A 19,860-nucleotide genomic window follows, 5' to 3' on the forward strand; every position below is an offset into this window, starting at 1 on the left:
GGAAACCGAAGGTCCTGGTGGGGGAAGTGTTTCCCAGAGTCGCCCAGTGGGTTAGGATGCAGAACCCAATGGCGTTGGAATCCAGTTCTCAGGACTTGCAGGTCAAAGCTCTTGCCTCCTCATCAGAGGTGTCAGAACAGCTGTGTCCCGGAGGCCAGACTAGGCCACAAACAACTTGTGTTTGTTTGGCCCTCATTCGGCCCCTTCTTTAATTAGTTGTAGCATTTAACTATCAGGAGAGTAAGTATTAAAGACCACAGTTCTTCCTCCTCTTAAACACATCAGAGGATTGGGAAACACCAGGCCCTCCGTCCCGCTCGGCAACGCGGGACGGGAGAACCTGCTCTGGCCGGCAGGTGGTCTCCCACTGGCCACACCCCTCTCGGCTCACCTGGCCACTCAGATGGGCAGCCGGACCCGCAGCTGCTGACTTCGCCTCCCAGGGCTGCACCCAGCACATCACCGGCTCGCTTCTAGAACTGCAATAAGGTAGAAGAGCCTTTTAGGGTCCCTTCCCGCAGGAGCCTTGTTTCTGGGCAGGAAAATGAGTCTCGATCATTCTCTCAGCCTCGCTTCTCTAGCGGTCCTGAAGCTGGTGTGCCAAGAGTAGTTTGCCCTTTGTTCTCCAGTGTTGAGCGTGCTGTCTTTCTGGCTGTCCCCATCTGAGCAGCTCAGAATGATTTATAAACAATCTGCCTGTTGTCTTCGCCACGGCGCGTGGCATGATTGCAGCTAAGCAGGCACAGAAGCTAAGCCGTGGGTCAGGGGACGGAGCCAGGAGAGGAGCCCCCACCAGCCCTTTAACCTCTGGCCTTGCCTGTCCCGGTTGAGGGGTACATACTATCCCCCATTATGCACGACTGGGGGCCCTTTCAGTTGACCGCGGGGGCAGCAGTTAAAGGACTGACTGTGGGATCACTTAAGGACCTACCTCTACATGGAACTTGAGTCTCTAAGTAAATGAATTGAATATGTATAAGAAGAAAAGAAAATTCATAAGTATCTGATTATCTCTGCATGGGGAGAGGGGGTGTTTCCACTTTCACCCAGGCTGTGAGAATTTTATTGGTAAAATTACCTGTGTCCCTTCCCCCACTGGCATCAGCCACTTTCCTCCCTTCTGAGAAATGTCTTCTTTTTTCCCTTTCTTTTGTTATTTTTACTGACAGCCCATCACTGGTATGAAATCCTCCCCCCACTTTTTTTTTTAATGAAGGCAGAGGCTTTTTTGTTTTGTTTTGTTTTCCTTGTTTTGATTTTTGTTTTTGTGTTTCAGAAATGACAGAGCTATGTCAGGGAGTTATTTGGGAGGGGCAGTTGGGGTAATGTTTATCATTTTTGGACAATGTGTTCACACAACCCTTTCCAACTAACGGGACAGCAAAGGGAAGAGCAGGGACTTAGGGACAGACAGGCAGATCCGTGCTGGAATCCTGTCCACGCCGAGTGTCTTTGGACAAGCAATTTAAACTCGCTTAGTCTTAATCTCTTCTTCTCAAAAATGGGAACAATAATACTACCTCATGGAGTTATGGTGAGGATGCTGAGAAGATAACGTAGGTAAAACACAGCTGCCGATACCTGTTACTATTAATTCCTTTTCCCCTTTCCTTCCTGTTCCTGTAGGCCAGGTTTAGACAAATGTGCTGAAAAAGCAGGGACTCCACATTCCCTAAGGTGTGTTCTGGAGGACACTAGTCCTAAGAAACATGCCACAAAGAAAGGTTATCAGAGCTTGGAAAATGATGTGCACACGAGTCCCTTCTGAAAACCCACCATGTGCATTAGACCGTTCAAGGTTCTGAGAAGTCCTGCAATGAAGAAAACTGACTGGTCTCATTGACCCAAAGCTGCCCTCCCCATTAGAGCATAGACCTGTTTGGTCCGGTAACTCATATGACCGTGAGTGTTTTCCTTCACAGTAGAAAGAGCCAGAGGAGAGAGACCGCCTTCTCATGGAGTGTCATAGTTGCTAAAGCATTTCTCATGCCTTGACCTTTCAGCTCTGCAAACACGCTGAGCTCCAGCCTGTGCTGGACCTTTGCACATGCCCTTCACTCTGCCTGGAATTCCTTCTGCCCCAAACCTTTGTATGACTAATCCCTTCCTCTCATCCAGGTCTTAGTTCAGGTGTCCCCGAGGAGGCTTCCCCTGACCGCTCTGTGCGTAGTGTCCTGCCCACCCCTCCCCTAACAGTCACCCTCTATAATGTCACCTGGGTTTTTAGTGCCCTTACAATATGCATCACTATCTAAAACAAGCTTATCGATTACTTTTTTTGGGCACATGTCCTCCCTCCTCAAATACACATGGTGACAGGACTCTTCCACGGTAGCCCTAGTGTTTAGAACAGTGTCTGCTGCGCAGTGAGAGCCCCAGGCAAGTGTGTTGAATGGATGAGCCAGTGGCTGACACGTCCCCTGGTTTTGACAGTCTTGAGAGGTGGATCATTTTATCACCTGCACTTGACAGAGGAGGAAACTGAGGCTCAGGGTGTTACATAACTTTCCAAGATCAAACAACTGATAAATGGCAGAGCTGGGGCTCCCAAATTTGCCCACTTGCTGTAAGCCCTAGGTTCTTTCCATTCTAGGAAACCGAGTTTTTCAGTTTATCCTTTTCCTACAAAGAAGAACCTTAATAAGCACAGAAGGAAGGAGGGTGCTGTTTTTATCTTAATGGCCCCGTAGCCCAGAGAAGCCCCAGAGCCATTGTCTTTCAAAAAGGGTTCCCAGAGCCCCCCTGGTGGTCATCAGATGGGAGCCCAGGGACCTCCTGGGAGTGCAAAGCGGAGAACGGCCAAACTGTAAGGTAAAGGTCAGAAGACTGGCTTGGAAGCTGGTAGCTTACAGAGTAAATCTATTTAAATTGGAACCATGTGGCTCTTTCCCCCAGCGCTTACACAACGTGAACAGATGCATTGTTTGGTGTCAAAGACCTCGCGTTGACTCCACAGCTACGGTCTCCGCGTGGAGCACCGCAGAGGCTGTCAGGAGCAGGAAAGAGGGCGGGGAATCAGAACGTCTCAGCAAGTGTCACTTAATCCCACTCACCCTGCCTTTCTGAAAGGGGGGGGGGGGCGGTGTGTGGAGACCGCAAAGCTCACATCGGTGCGGGTCTGAGACCTGAAGCTAAGGCTTGCCCTTGTCTGCGTATTTTAAAAGTGAATTTGTCTGTGACAAGTTTTAGAGATGTTAGCTCCTCACACCCGCCCCCACACCGCCCACCCCACTTATCCCACTTTAATTCTTACCATACTTTTGAGCAGGGGATAGAGAGTGGGCCTGAGTAACCATGTTCCTATAAAATCCTCAGTGGGGTATCCTGGAAACTGGCACCAAGAAAAGAGTTGGGAATTTCTTCTTAAGTTGGTTTGACCACCCACCACTCCTTGTGTCCTAGATAGAAACAGGAAAAAGAAAGCTTTGAGGCTCTGGATGGCAACCTAGGTGTCTGCGCATACTGTATGCCAGGCGTTGGGTTAGACAGAGTCAGAGGGGCAAGTTAGAGAGAACTGCCTCCTGGAAGCCGTCAGTGTTCAAAATCAGCATCTCAACGTCTGCAAAGTGCTTAAGAGTTATTGCAAGACACTGCCACCATTTGTTTCTTGTTGTTTAGGAAACAGCTATTTCATGCGAGGCATTTTTGTTGGCAGTGGGAAGTATACGGAGGTGAAACAGGCGTTATCTCTACCCTCAGGGAAGCTCTTGTCCAGGTGTGAGTGAGGTTAACAGCAAGGACTTGGGCGGCACACATCTGGATGGGAACTTAAACAAGTAACTTGATCTTGCCGGTCCCCGATTTTTCCAACTGTAAAAATGAATAGCACTTAGCTCATAGGGTTGCCATGAGGGATGGGTGAGCTCATGTATATAAGCAATCGGTGAATAGTCACTAATGTTATTAAGCGTCTGCATGACGGTAATATGAGGGGAAAGATCACCTGAGCACAGGGGTTTTATGTTTTTTCTGTTTCCTTAAGGGTTAGCACACATTCTGGCCCATGGTGGGCACCCAGGACCTGTGTTTTCAACGCATGAAGCAAGAGACCAGGCTTTTAGAGAAAGGAGGGCCCAGAGCAGCAGGGGAACTTGCCTGGGACACGAGAAAGCTTCCTGTAGAAACTTACATGGAGCTCGGACTTGAAGATGAATGGCATGATCTCTGCACAACTTTTCTAACAATTCACAAGTCACTTTACAGTTTATAAAAGACTTCTACTTTCAGTACCTCAGTTGAATCTCACGGACCTATAGGTTGGCTGAATTTGAGAGTACGCTGAAGCTCAGAGAGGTGATGTACTTTGCCGAAGTTAGACAGCTCCTAGGTAATAGAGCATAGATTTAGTCATACCATTAGCTACCATTTATTGAGTGCTTTTGTGTGCCAGGAATTCCACTCTGTGCTTTTGCTGAACTATCTGATTTAATTCTCACAACGACCCTCGGAAGTGAGTACTATTATAAAATATGAAGAGGCTTTCATTCAACTCAGTGCCTGGCAGATAAGAGACTCAAAGAATACTTGCCGTAATCGTAATGATCCCCATTTTGCAGACGGACAAACTGAGGTTCTGCAAGGTTTGAAGATTCATAACATATAAGGTTTTTAAGCTGTAGGATTTGAACTCTGGTTTGTCTGTTTCCATAACTTGTGCTTTTAGTGATAAACTTTGACCACTGCCTCCAGAGTCTTGTTCACTCCCTGTGTCTCCAGTTTCAGCCTCCGGAGATTTGGAGAGGAAGCCCGTGAGGTTTTGTCTTCCAGCTGGAGTGCAGTCATCCTGCAAGAAAGCGCCCACTCACCCTCTTGTTTCTTTCCTCCTCAGCTGCGTGCACTTCGCATGTGAGGCCAATGACTGCCCGAAGCTGGCCGTGGAGAACGCTTCTCTCAACTGCTCCAGCAGTGACCGCTACCACGGTGCCCGGTGCACTGTGAGCTGCCGCACGGGCTACGTGCTCCAGATACAGCGGGACGATGAGCTGATCAAAAGCCAGGTGTGCGCAGGTGCCGGGCCCAGAGCTCCTCCCCAGCCCAGGAAAGGCTGAGCGGGTGTGGAACCTGCTCTCTGCTGAATCCTCAGCACTTAAAAGTACTGCTGCCCCATAGTAGATGCTCAATAAATAGGTGTGGATTGAATGAATGAGGGAGTCAATCTGGGATTCCTGTGCAGAGGAACATACAACATGTACCAGAGTCCCCATATAGGTTGCAAATCTGGAAAACCATGGGCTGAGCATGAATTTTGTACTGAAACCATCACAGTCAGAACTCTGCTACAGTTGAATGGGCTGCTTTCAGAAGAGGTGAACCCTCTGTCAGTGAGGTGCTCATTCATTCATTCGAACATCTGCACACTGGGAACCAGATACTATAGTAGGTGCTAGAGAAGAAAGGTCACTGAGCTAAACCTAGTTCCTCCTCTCAAGGAGCTTAGTGACTAGTGACCACGAGCAGAAGATGAGTGAGTGATAGCCTCACAGTGTGCTAAACACTGTAAAGGGAAGTGCAAGGTGTTGTGGAAGCACAGGGGGAGTCAAGGAAAGCTCCCTGGAAGAAGCGACATGAAAACTGAGAACTAGAGAGACAGACAGAGGGGCGCGTGTTGTGGGGAGGGAAGGAGGCAGGCTCTGGGCACGGGCAGGAATGGTATGTGGATGCCCATTGGTGGGAAGGAGCACGCCACAGACAGATGTTTCTTTTACTGAACTCACCCAAGCAATGAGGCTGGAGGGGCAAGCAAGTTGCGCTGGTGCGAGGCCCTATTAGCTTGGTCAGGAAGTTTGAGGGTCATCTTTAGGGCAGCAGGGAGCTGTTGAAGGAAGTGGCGTGGTCAGATCATGGTGGATAAAGGTCCTTCCAGCGGCCCACCTGGGTGTGGCTTGGAGTCTGGCAGAAGACTGGCCACAGGGAGAGCCATCGGGAAGTCATCAGAAGAGCGTGTGGAAGAGGGATGAGTCCTGCATGAGGGTAGTGGCAACGAGTGGACTTGAGATGTAGCAGAACGTTGCTTCGGCCAGTGTGGCTATGGGGTCTTGGGTGGGTGAGGGGAGTGGCAGTTAGTTAAGCCCTGAGATTTGGGGATTCCAGGTGCAGCCTCTTGGGGGGCCCTGCCAACGGACTCCCACTTCGTGCTCCAGGTACACAGGGCGCGTTCCTTGTTGCTGAGAACACCTGTTTGCACAGTCCCCGTGGGACCTCTGGGACCCTCAATTGCTTGTCTTAGACACCTGCTTCTGTGTGTCAGACACGGAAGGTCTGAAGTCCTGTGGAAACAATTAAGCTGGTTTTGGCAGTGAGGGACCTCTCCTCCCTTGGATGTGTGCTTAAGAGGGGAAAAGTGTCCTATGCTTTTAAAATCTCAACTCAACATTTGGCATCCGCAATCCCCTGGGATTTGGCAGTCGATGCCTGTCCCTCCCTTGGCTCTGTAGCGTGGCCTCGCCCTTCCACCCCTAGCCCTGCCGTCTTCTAGTTTGGGTCAAATCCCTGTCGACCCTTTCATTTTCCCAGGCTCGTTCCTTCTTCGCGTCTACCTCTCCCAGCTATTGAGCCATCACATCTCAGGGTAGGGAGTGGCTCTTAGAGTGATCCTTGGGTTCAACGCCCAAGGGACAACTCAAGGAAAGGGGCCTGCCCACGATCTCATAGCACACAGGACCAAATCCAGCTCTCCAGTCTCCCCTGGCGATGCCCACTCTGTGCCAAGCACTAGAGGGTGAAACACACAATCTCCTCCAGGGCCAAGAAAAGTTACAAAGATCAACAGCCAGTGTCCCACTGCTGTGCCGTGTTTCAGAGGCTATTTCGTGAAGTCATCAGTCCCCGAGAGGTCTGAGTCTTAAGACTCTCAGCAACAGAATGGAAATAATGATCTGAGAGACTCTCCAGACAGCAGTGAAGCGCCTGGGCTCAATTCCCACTTATCCTTTTTCCAGCTGTGTAACTTGGAGCTTAATCACTTCATGTCTCTTCAGCCTCAGTTTCTGCAGCTGTAAAGTGGGAACTGAAACACCTCCTTCAAACAGTTGTTGGGATCCTGGAAAGGGAGCTAGAAACACTAAACATTGATCTTTGGGCGCCTGGCAAGACCCTGCACCATAGCCTGGGGGAGAAGGGGGTCTCGCCACGTCTTGGGGGTTCCATCTGCCGTTCCTCACTGTGCCCGCCCCCGCCTTTCAGGCAGGACCCAGTATCACGGTGACCTGCGCTGAGGGCAAGTGGAACAAGCAGGTGGCGTGTGAGCCCGTGGACTGCGGCGTCCCGGACCAGCACCACGTCTACGCCGCCTCGTTCTCCTGCCTCGAGGGCACCACGTTCGGCAGCAAGTGTTCCTTCCGGTGCCGCCACCCGGCGCAGCTGAAAGGTACCGCCCTTCCTGCGGGGGACCTGGAGGCTGCTTCCAGGTCCTCCAGCTGGGGCTCAAACACCAAGGGGCGGACAGGATTTTATCTGTGCTTCTGATTCCTTTCTGCCCATTGTATTTACGTAGACTGCCTTGCTGTGCAGCTGAGGGGAAAGTGGAGTATGGATACGTATGGCATAGCTAAGATCTTTCAAATCTTGCAGAAGAGGAAGGAGACGAGAAGGAAGGGGAGGAGGGTAGAAGGAAGGGAAAGATTCAAAGAAAGTAACATTTGGAACTGAGATGACTAGTTCACTGGGTAGGTTTAGGGCCCAGTAAGCCTGAGAGGTAAGTAGTAGTAGTATTCTCATTTTCACAGAGGAGGAGATCCAGGCTCAGAGAGGTGAAAGAACTTGTCCAAGATCATGCTGTTAGTGGGGGGCTCCACCATGGGGCCCAGGTCTGTCTTTTTCCAAAGCCCACTGCTTCTCCTGAGGAAGGGCTAGCCCAGAGAGGAGTGGTTCTGGGCGGAAAGTGCTTACGGGGATCTCGTGGGCGGGGTGCTAGGGGTATTCGGGTGAGTAAGACATAGTCTGGCAAACTGGAGAAGAGGACTTATGTTGGAAATGAGTGAGAGGCTGGCCTGGGTGACCTAGACTGTCAAGACTAAAAGGGCTCTTTAAACTCGTCAGGAATAACTGATGATTGGAAAGATGGTGAAACTGAGGTCCAGTGAGAGGAAGGAAGGAACTTGTACAAAATCGCAGAGCAAGTTAGCGGCATTATCAGAACGACGCTCTTGGCTTCTAGTTGCATATTGGATTTGGACATTATACTCAATTCTCACAGGTGCCAGGACTCTCTCCTTTGCTTGGTTTATCGGAGGAAACATTGCCCCTTTATCAGACACCCCAAATGATATCTCACTAAGCAGGTGTCCTACCTTGGGGTTCATCATTCTATAGAGTGGGAATGAGTGGACTTCTGTGGAGTGGGGGTGAGCGGTTTGGAGGGAGGTGTGTAAATCCCCTTCAACTTAGATGTCATATTGCAAATTCATGAGTTTCAGGTATTTTGATGTTTAGAGAAAGTCAATAGTGTCCCCAAATTTTCAAGGAAATATAGAACTTCAAAAGATTACTACACATAGTAAGACTCAATAAAGTGTATAGACTGGGTGGCTGGATAAACTGATGAAAGTAATACCATAAGAAATGTTTCTTTTAAGAAATTAATGAACGACCCGGCAATCTCACTAAACTGCCCCAAAAGAAAAGCAGGAGACACTTCTGGGATACATCCTTTAGGTCCCCTCATTTTTTTTTTTACCCAAGAAGATTTGAATGTAAAATCATTTTATTTGAGCTGCTATAGAGATTGAGATCCGAGAGAGGTGAAGAGAACAGTGGAAATTGTAAACCCTCCATCTTTCAGGTTACCTGAGCCCTTCCCTTGGCCCCATTTGCCCAGAAGTGGGGCCTGTTAATAACTCCAGACTAGGAAATCACACTTCACCTCTCAGAGGCCCTTGGGAAAGGGAGGTGTATAAATTAGCATTGATTGTTACAGCCCTCATTGTGGCTAATAATAATCCTTAATCAGAATGATTCAGGCCCTTCTGCCATTGCTTCTCTGCTTGACTCTGGTGGAGGGGGTGACCCCACCATGTAGACATGGCCCCAGGAGGACCGCCATTTTGATAGTTGTTGATACCCACTTTGCTCTTCCCTTGAAAACACAGGGCAGCATCTCTCCAGTGGCCACATTGACCCACCAGGACCCACTGGCATACCATGCCCTTGGTTCTCAGCATCATCTGATGCTCAGATTCCAGGTTTGATGCTTTGGCTTGGATCTTCTGGCAGCAAAAACTGGGCAGAGGTCCCTTTACCTCTCTCTTGAGCTTGTTAATGATGCTTCTTAAGCCAGAAGATAAAGAGGTGATCAAAACAAAATTTTACCACATTTCTTGTTTGCTTCCCTTTCCTCCCTTCGTTTTTCCTTTCCCTGCAGCGTGATTTAAGCAAAAAGAATGTGAGCTTTCGTCAGACAGACTGGGATTCCACTCCTGGTTCTGCCCCAACTGTTTGATCTTAGGAAAGCAATTTCACATCCTTGAGCCTCAAGACTCTCACTTGTAAGATGGCTGTAGGAGCAACCACGTTGAAGTGTCATGTTGAGAATTAAACAACAAATGGTGTGTACAAAATGCCAGGGCCAGAGAAAGTGCTTCGTAAATACTCATCTCCAAGGGGCACCCTTATGAGAATCCCGGCAGTGGCTACTCTCTCGGCCCCTGAACTCTTTGTCCCACGGAGGCCTTAGTCCTGGGAGCTGTGGAGACGCGGTCCATCCTCCGTGCTCCTCTCAGGACCTGGAGGTTAGTGTCCTCAGGCGAACAGCCACCACCCAGGAGAAGCACTGAGTGTGGCCCTAAAACTGGTATAATGAGGGTAGCACCACAAACTCACTTGCCCCCTTAGAATCCAGGTGTACGCAAAATACCCTGCGAACTCACAGCCCTAGAGTCACTCCCGCCAAGGTCCTTTATCAAATGACCACTAAAAGCACAGACCAAACCTGCAGACGTGCACGCGGGAAAAAATACTCTCAAGTTAAAAAAAAAATAACTTCAAAATCAAAATCATAAATGTTTAATTAAATGGCTAAAATTGCAACGTTACTTCCATGACCTCGTCAGCCTCACCTCGACCATGTGGGGTGCCCTGGATATCAACTCTGGAGTGGGGCTTCTGAAGCAAGCATGTGCTCATCCTACAGAAATCTTTCTAGGGACTTCCCTGGCGGTCCAGTAGTTAAGACTCCACGCTTCCACTGCAGGGGACGTGCGTTCGATCCCTGGTGGGGGAACTAAGATCCCGCATGACGCGTGACACAGCCAAAAAAAAAAAAAATCTTTCTAAAAGGCCCACTGTCTACTTCTGTCTAACCTCAGATTTCAACTCAGTCTATTCACTAGTTTCCCGAAGATACCTAATACCATCGAGCATCTTCTGATTTCTTAGACTCTCCTGAAGATAGGGACGTGAGGTGTGTGCCCACAACCTGCAGTGTCCAGGTTCCCGCCCAACCTCCGCTCTCTTCCTCACCCCTTACCCTCTCCCTCAGAATCCTGTCCTGACCTCCCTTCCTCTAGGAATTTCACATCCTCTCTCAGGCAGAGACCCTTTCATCTTTCTCAGAAGCAGATAGCCAGCCCTGGAGGATTCCGCTTTATCCCAAGGGTCTCATCAGGGCATCTTCCTCATAAAAACAGGGGTCACCCCCAAAGAGGAATTCTCATACCACTCCTAAGAGAATGCTGCTTTCTTCCTCTTATCATTCTCCTACTTTGGAGATAACAGGGTCTGGGATGTCCCTGGGTCCAGACCACCACTAGGTGCTAATGATAAAGCACTACTCAAATCCTTCCTGGGGACCTGAGGAGCACTGTGGAGAAGAAACTTGTTCAAGATCACACAGCTGCTTACGAAGCCGCCTTTAGATATGACCAGTGATAAGAGTACAGGCCAAGCAGCAGTTTTATGTCTTAGATAATTCTTCCCGTCTCCCTCACTCCCTCACCCCCACTCCACGCTGAATGGTCGCTCAAGCTTCAGGAGTCAAGCCTAGTCTTACTTCAGGGCTCTTAGCTGCTGCCCCAGAATCTCTTTGGCCTTTTCTAAACCATGCCCCTCAACCCAGAACTCCCATCAAACCCTGAAACAGAGGGCAGAGCTGGGAGAAGCCTAGAGGTCACCAAGGCTAATCATTTCACTGTGCAGTGCAGAACCTGAGGTCCAAGAGAGGAAGGCATGTATGCAAGGTCACGTATGACTTACCATCAGCACTGGGGCCAGAAGGTCACCCAGGGGTCCTGACCCTACAAATGGTGCCCTCTTGCTAGGGGCGCTGTTCCGAGCAACCTGGTGAAATAATCCCACTTTTGCATTCCCCAGCCCCTCCTATATGGCAAGTGTCCAACATTCCAGCCTCTTTGCTCCCTCTTCTTAGGACATTCTCCATCAATTACCCCTGTCTGTGACTGCATCTTAGCACATTCTTTTTCTTTGTGTCTAACATACGGGGCCTCTTGGTAAAGAAATTTGGAAGTGAGAGACACTGTTCTGGACAGCGAGGAAGGGGAGGGAGTGGTGAAATCTTACTCTGTGACTGGTTTTGATTTTGGGATACTCCACTCGTCCACATTCCTGATTCCATGAGGTTTTCTCTAGGCAGCAGTTCCTCTTTGGCCATGCTCTTGGGTGCAAGCTCTGTAGCGGGGCCAAGAGAGCACGCAGGAGTCAGACAGACCTGGAGTGAGCCCCAGCTGTAGTTTGAGCAGCTCACTTTCCCACTCAGGGACTCACTTTTCTCACCTACAAAATGGGATTAATGACAAATCGGGTTATTAGGAGGATCAAGGAGATGGCGCCAGTAATTCTTCCTAGGCCTGCCTCATAGACTCAATTACAGACAGCTATTGGTAGAATTCCTTTCAGACATTTAAGGGGGGGAAATGGACAATTAAATAATCAAAATGTAATCTGACTCACCCAGGCTGGAGCTGAGAGAGCCCAGTTTTACTGAGCAAATGATGCTTTCTGGGACTGCCAAGCCCAGCTCAGATTTTCTCTTTAACTCCTTGGGATTCTAGGAGCCTAGAAATGTGCTTTCAGGACTAAAATCGGCAGATGATTGCATGCTTCTCTTGGTACCTCCATTTCTCCTGCCTCAGCTTCTCCCTGACTTTATGCAGCCCTAGCACTGGGTGAGGCCTCTTCTGTATTTGTCTTCCTTGTTCTTCTTCTTCTTCTTGAGCTGTCACTTCTGTCAAGATCTGTTTCTTAACAGGAGCAAAGAAGCTGAATCTCCTCCCAGTTCTACCTTTGGTTAATGCAACCTCCTGAGTGCTGGTTTGTCCTTATCCTGGTCCAGCTAGCTGCATTTTTGTTTTCTTAATACAGTGGCCAATATCCTTCCACATCCTAAAATATTAGAGCTGGGCAAGAACTTAAAGACGGCTTTGGTTTAGGGACAGAGAGGTTAGGTGACTTGTTCAAGGTCACACGTAGATTCATAATACTCCACGCATTTAACAAATGGATACTGAGGGCTTCCTATGTGCTTGCCACAGGGTAGGTTCTGGGAATAAAAGAATGAACAAGACCAAGTCCCAGACCTTAGGATGTGGGCAATGCCAACACCGTATACAAGGCAATAAGAAAACCAGACATAGGTCTCCTGGCATTTCCCTCCTTGTATTCTACTCTAAGTTAATTTCAATCTTAAAGGCACTCTCAAAGAAATGTGGTCTTCTAGATACTCTTCAAAATACAATAATAAAAAAAGATATATTTCTTTTGACAGTACATTTATAATTATTTTAATACTCACTAGAGATTGAAATTTCCTTAGCCTGTAGACAGGCTGAGCAAGATTCATTTTCCTGACTTTAAAAGATGAACAAACAAAAGTACAGGGTCACATAACTTTCTGACACCGTCTCTGACATCGGCACTCTTCCCCTCAACCCGGGATTCCAGGCTCAGAAATGCCTTCACCTCGTGTCCTGAGTCATGTTCTCCCAGGAAACACAGGGAGAGGAATGAGAAAAGGAGGCATGGAAATGATAGAAGCGTCAGAATCTCTTCTAAAGCCCGTTACCTCTGTGGGCAGCTGGAGCTTAGTCCCGCCGGGGAAGAGTGGGAGACAGGGTAGAACATTCCTCTGGAAACTGTCTTGTTAATGCCGCAGCTCCTTCCCTGGTTGAGTGCTGCTTCCAGGAGCACTGACACCTCAGTGCTGTGAGCTTGCCCTGTGTGCAGCAGAGCCTGCCTGGTCAGAACAAAAGGCCTCCAGTGACAGATGGCTGCAGGTGCGGTAGGCATCCTTCAGTGTATAGAGGTCAGAGCCAAGGGGACGAGGGCAGGGCATGGACAGCGGTGTCCTACCCTACTTTCTTCAAAGCCCCAGGGCGGCTGCAGGGTGGCGGCCACAGCTAGGGCGTGGAAATGCTGATTCTGCACAGTTCAGTGCTTGCTGTGAGGTGGGGCATGTCCATGGTCCTGAATCACCGGTTCCTGCTTTAGCGTGCTTCTTCTTTTGACTGTGGTGCACGGCTAACTCCTATTTACCCTCTCGCAGAATGTACATTTCTGGTTTGCATTTTCTTTCTTGATTAACATTTTGCGATTTTTATGTTAGTTTGCCACAAAGGAACCATGACTTCCACTTCGAGATCTATGATTTGCATAGCTGGTAGGGTGTACTTTTAAAGCACCTCAACCCTTTTTCCAGAGGTATTTTATCCTTCTTGGGAAATTTAGAGAGGGTGTGTGCTTCCCTTATCTTTTGTCACTCCCCTCCCCACTAAGTGCTTGCTAAGCCGGGGCTCCCCCAAACACTGCCCCCGTCACAAGGGCCAAGCGAAAAAGCAGTTTATGGTCTCTGGTATTCTGGAGCCCTCTCTGCTTCTGTGGAAGCCAAATGAGTCATCCTTCCACACCCTTTTTTCTTTTTACTTGATGTAGAAATATCTGTAGTTTGCGGTGTCACAGTTTATCAACGTGGAATCCTCTGTGGGGCTTGCAGACCCTAGACTGTCTTGTACTCCCCAGATGACACAGACACAGGAGGAGAAAGAAGAAAGTGAACGGGGAGAGAAGCAACAGAGGAGCCTACATGCCCTCCCACCTTTCTTCTTTTTCATGCTTTATTTCTCTCCATAGTACTTCCCACCTTCTAGCCTACTAAGTAGTTTGCTTTTTTAGGATATTTTTATGCATTCCTCCCTATTCCACTAGAACATAAGCTCCAAGAGGGCAGGGTTTGGGTTTTGTTTTGTTCACTGCGCTGTCCCAACGTAGACAAGAGTAGCTGGCACATAGTAGGCACTAAATAGATGCTTGTTGAATGAATGAAGGCTTCCATGCAACCCCTGTGGTCCTTTCAGGTCTGCTACTGAAGGCAAAGGTTAGGAGGGAGAGAGGGAGGAGGTGAGGAAAAAAAGAAGGAAGGGAAGGCGGGAGAGAAGAAGCAAATAAGGAATTTGACAGCACAGTTCATAAATGTTGTTTCATCTTATCTTCTCATCACCCTGAAAGGCAGGAGCAATTGCTTTCTCTCTGTAGATGGGAGACTTGGGGCTTGGCTCTCTCAGAATAGATCCTGAGAGCTCTGCTGAGCAAGTATAGCCAACTTGCCATTAAAAACCACAGAATCAGCTTTAAACCCCACTTTTGTCTTTTACTAACCAGGAGAACTTGGTCAAGTCACTTGTCTCTCTTAAGTCTCTGTTTCCAAGTGGGAGTCATCCTACCAAGAGCACCGTGGTGAGAATAAACGAGATCACGTAGCAGAAGTACTCAGTACGTCGTAAACGATCAGTAAATGTCAGTTTCATCCCAGTCACCCCTCCAACTTCCCAATCCCGGAGCCTCCCATGTGATTCCAGTCCTAGTTGTCAACACCTTTCAAGAATAACGGGGAAGAGGAGAGTTTGGTTGAGAGATCCAAGTTTCAGGTCCGTCTCTAATTGTCTTGGGGAGGTTTGGGGCAGGCTGTGCATCGATAATATATGACCTGGCAGTGAAAAGCCTGAGTCCCCGTGTTTTACTTTCATGTGTAACGTTCCCCATCAGGCCGGCTTCCCGATGGCAATCAGCACGTCTGTTGGAGCTGGCACGGGCTATGGGGGACGTGCTCATTTCTCAGCCGCTTTGGCAAAGCTTCACCGAATAGTGGGGCCTGAAAAGAAGATCAAACCTCCAGATACCACAACGCTCTCACTTCCAGGCATAAGGGGGGCTAGGGCAAATACAGGGGTACACGGCTCAGAGAGGGAGTGGCAGCTAGAGGTCACACAGCACACTGATCCCAGAGGTCGGAGATGATTCTGATAGGAGCTTGCTCTGCCAATTATGAGAGGGCAAGTGCCTTCATCTCTGGGCTCGAATGTCCATGGCAAAGGAGGGAGGATGGATTGAAGGATTATGGAGTTCTCTTTTCTATGCAGTATAAGAGGTTTCAGAATCAAGAGTCAGGAGCCTTGAATTTTAATTCACTGTAGACATGGGGTACGTCACTCCCCGAGTTACATCTCCTTTGTTTTTTGTGGCAGCTCTTTCTCTCCCTAGGTTCCTCAGTTGTAAGTGGAAGGTTCTGGAATTATATGTGAGAGATCCTCTGGTTCTTCACGTTGGCTTCAGTCCAGGCAGTGCTTGAATTGGGCTATCAGAGACCACCCTCCCCATCCCGACCCCACCCACCCCCCGCTAACCCTGCCTGCCTGTGTCCTCCAGGCAACAACAGTCTCCTGACCTGCATGGAGGACGGGCTGTGGTCCTTCCCAGAGGCCCTGTGCGAGCTCCTGTGCCTGGCTCCACCCCCGGTGCCCAACGCAGACCTCCAGACGGCCCGCTGCCGGGAGAACAAGCACAAGGTGGGCTCTTTCTGCAAGTACAAGTGCAGACCCGGATACCACGTGCCCGGCTCCTCCCGGAAGTCAAAGAAGTAAGTGGGGCTGCAAAGGCAAACTCACAGGTGCCTGGGGGGAGGAGAGCCAGGTCTGGCTGTCTGGTTAGAAGGAAGTGCTCACTTCTCTGCTAGAGACAATACCCACCATTCCTCCCATTCTCTTTGGCGGCTGGAATCTAGAAGGATATTGTTAACAACTGCCTGCTGGCTGTGTGCCCTCAGGCAAGTGACTTCACTTCTCTGGGCCTCTATTTTTCAGCAATAAGATGGGGATGATAGTAACAGTTACCACACAAGACTGCTGTGAAAAATGAACGAGGATGTATATGTAAAGTGCTTGCAAAGCGCCTGGTGTATAGTAAATGGTGGGTATTGATACCATCCTTGCGCCAGGATCCATCAGAGGAGATGGGCCAGCAGGGCTTGAATTTTATTTCAGTCCACAGGTAACTCTTGCTTGGCCCTGAGAAAGGAACGTTTACCTTAACCCCTACCACCCGACAGGGCAGGCAGGGAATCAGGAAGGGGAAAGGGAGACGTGAGGCCAGCCGGCTCCAGAGAGACGTGGGTGCAGAGCGTGGCTCCAGCCTTCGGGTCCTTGAGATGTCTCTTCTTTTATCTCTTCCTTGAAGACGGGCCTTCAAGACCCAGTGCACCCAAGACGGCAGCTGGCAGGAGGGGGCTTGTGTCCCTGTGACGTGTGACCCTCCTCCACCGAAGTTCCACGGGCTGTACCAGTGCACGGACGGCTTCCAGTTCAACAGCGAGTGCAGGGTCAAGTGTGAAGACAGCGATGCCACCCAGGTGAGACTCCTTGAACTTGAGGTCTATACTTAGGTCCCGCTCCTCTCTGCTTACCAAAGACCGGCCAGTGTTTTAAGAACCACGCCCGCTAGGAGACTCTCTGCGGATGCCTGGAGTGTGTAATAGCAACGTCAGCAATGCAGACGTAAGGAGCTGGGTTCTCGCCATCTTTCTTTGTAATCTCTCTGAGCCGTGTTGTCCTACCTGTATCACTGCCTTTTACTGGTTCAGAGATTCTTAGCTCTGAACGCCTGTGAAAGAAATCATGTGTGGAATCCCAGTGTATGAAGTCGATCCGAGTTAAGGAGTGACCAAGGCTGTTTTGCCAACCATCACCACTTATGTTGGTCCCTGAAATACTTAAAATCATGACTTTCACTATCTTGAGACGTCAATTGGCTCCTCAAGCATAAAGAGAAAGGGAACCATATTTAGACTAGATGGACAGTTTTGAGGATACTGTGGAAGAAGGAAGGACAGAGGGAGATGGAATTTTATCTCAATCCACATGTAACTGAGACAGAGTCCAGCACTCCTGCCGGCCCTGCGGAAGGACTTCTGTGACTGCGTTTTCCTTCCTCCTGACACATACTCCCCCACCTCCGCCCACTAAGACGGGTAGGGAATCAAGAATGGGAAAGAGAATGAGGAGCCAGCTGGCTCCAAAGAAGACTTAAGTCCACAAGGAGCTCCACCCCTGAGAGAACCAACCGTTTAGGGTTGACACCTCAAGCCCCATGACTCACAGGTGTGCAAGGCCAGGGTTCAGCCAACTGGGCCCCAGTGCAAGTTTCTCCCCCTGTCAGTCCTTAGTCTTTATTAGCATCTACCAAACACCAGACACTGTCAAAGCAACATCCTCAACCCCTCTCACTCCCGCTCCCACATCCAAGTGGCCACCAAGTCCTACCCGTCCTCTCTCTCTCTGTCAGCTCCTGAACTGTTCTCACGTGTCTCCAGTGCCACCACCCTGACTCAGGCCACCAGTATCGCTCTCCCGGGCCGCCATGCAGCTTCCTGACCATCTCCCTGCTTTCTCCTTGCCTCTCTCCAGTGTATTGTTCGCATTTCAGCCAGAGTGGTTTGTTGAGAGCACAGATGTGATCATAACAGTTCCCCCGCTCAAAGCCCTTTGTGAACCAGCGACCCCCATCTCCCTTAGGATAAATCCCACCTGTGCGTTCAGGACGTCTCCCCCATCAGCAGTAAGAGGGATCTCCCCTTCACCTGGGCGTTCTCTGTGAAAAAGCCCCTGTCACCTTATCCAGCCACCTCACTCCTAACCATCCTTCACAATTCAGCCCAGGTAGCCCTCCTTCCAAGGACCTTTTCCTGACCTTTCCACTGTGGGCTCCATGCCCCTCCTAGGGGTCCCCCCCATTCACAGCATCGACCACACTGCATTGTAATTCATTTCACATTCCCCCCCCGCCAGGTTCTGAAATGCCTGACCACAGCTTTCATCTTCCCTGTGTTTTCAGCACTTGGGACAGTGCCAGGCACGTAATAGGTGCTCAGGAAGTGACGGGGCTTGAGAAAGAGCTGCCGTGAGCATGCGGGCCAGTCTCCTCGTTCTCCAGATGAGAGAGTCACTCACCCACCCAGGGTGACATAGCTGGTGTCGGCTGAGTCAGAATCGGAACCCAGGTCCCCCCCCAGCTGTGGACAGACCGAATCCAATAGGCACTACCTGAAAAACTCAGGGATGTCTGTGTACCCGAGTCCTTCCCATCCCCGGCTGCCAGGGAAGCAGAAGCCAGTGCCGAGAACAAGCAAAGGCCAGAGATTACCATGGCCTCACGCAGCCGATCAACTTCCCTCTCGTTCCCTTACATAAAACTGTTGCTAACAGTTACCAGAACTGCTGAGCCGAATAATATTCTGGCCGTGGTCACGTTATCAAACCGAAACCCAGTCTGCCTGCGGCCTGCCAAGTACCTTTCATGGCCAGTTTGTATTTAAAGGAGAGGAAAATGTAAATTTATCAGACGACTCAAGCAGTTCTGTTTGGCAACTGGCAGAGAGGCCAGACACAAAGGAGCAGGGTATGGCTTGCCGGCTAAAAGAATGAGGGAACGCATGCCAAATGGGCTCCTAATACAATTGACGTTTCTAGTTTGTACTGCAAATGAATTTCCTCTACCCTCAGACCAGGGGCCTGAGAGCCAAATCTAGTATTCACCTCAGATCCCCTCTTGCTGCCTGTAAGCACAGCTGAAACGTACGGCACAGAGTATCTTGAATCGAACAGCTTGTGTGGAGCGAGAATTCTCTGCTTTCCAAACAAGTTCCAGATCCTGGCGAGGGAGGGCAGGGGCTGTTGCAGGGGAGGTTCACGTACTCCTTCCCACTGCCCCTAAGAGCAAATTAGCAAATCAAACCTCGACTTCATTCATTCCTTGGGAGCCAGTATGATGCTGGATCTGGTCCTGGCTTCACCACTTACTAGCTGGAGGACTTGGGCAAGTTGTTTAACTCTTCAAGCTTCAGTTTCCTCATTCATAAAATGGGGGAGGGGAAATAATGCTACCTACCTTAACAGTTTATTTGTGAGGGTTAAATGAGGTAATGAACGTAAGGCATGTCTATGAGTAACTGGAATTGTAGAGTGTACAACCTATGCCACCATGCATGGCAGCCTTGGGGAAGGCACAAGTGAACTAGCCTGCCTTTCAGGTCACTTCTAGTGGAGAGATGCCACATGCCTCATGATGTGCCACGTGGGCTCTTACAGAACCTGGAAACAAAGGCAATGGCTTGAAAGTTAGCCCTCTGTCGGTAGCTAGCCCCAGAAAGTCAACCATCATTCATGAGGCCAGGATTTAGGTTGGGGAGACCAATAGGAACTATAGGAACCTGACCTCTTGCTCACATAAACCTGTAGAATATATAGACTCTCTAGATGAACACTGCCCCGTAGAACCTTCTGCCGTGATGGAAATGTTCCATGTTTGCGCTGTGCAGTATGGTGGGCTCCAGCCATGTGTGGCTATGGACCGCTTGAAACACGGCTAAGTGACTGAACAGCTAAATATTACATTTTACTTAATTTTAAATCATTCAAATTTAAATGTAAACCGCCACACTTGTATAGTGGCTACCATATTGAACAGTTCAGCTCTAGAATTTATAGTGTTATTATCCCTGTAAACCAAGACAGAGAACCTTAACAATAACAGCTTTTAAAAAATTTTTTTTTAAGTATTTCCTGACTGCCAAACTGAAGCCACGGA

The 19,860-nt window shown here is 49.4% G+C and overlaps 1 protein-coding gene across 4 annotated transcripts in view; it reads left to right on the forward strand.

Annotated features, from left to right (window-relative positions):
- PAPPA (pappalysin 1) overlaps positions 1-19,860 on the forward strand; it is a 269,392-nt gene that overhangs the window by 178,101 nt on the left and 71,431 nt on the right. For all 4 annotated transcript variants that reach the window (XM_082402204.1, XM_082402206.1, XM_082402207.1 and 1 more), the window contains exons 14-17: positions 4,829-4,997; positions 7,183-7,366; positions 15,649-15,859; positions 16,456-16,627. In XM_082402204.1, the coding sequence (XP_082258330.1) occupies positions 4,829-4,997; positions 7,183-7,366; positions 15,649-15,859; positions 16,456-16,627 (736 nt within the window). The remainder of the gene's footprint in view (positions 1-4,828; positions 4,998-7,182; positions 7,367-15,648; positions 15,860-16,455; positions 16,628-19,860) is intronic.

Source organism: Balaenoptera borealis (genome assembly GCF_965194805.1).
Source record: "Balaenoptera borealis genome assembly, chromosome: 8".
Taxonomy (NCBI): Eukaryota; Metazoa; Chordata; class Mammalia; order Artiodactyla; family Balaenopteridae; genus Balaenoptera; species Balaenoptera borealis.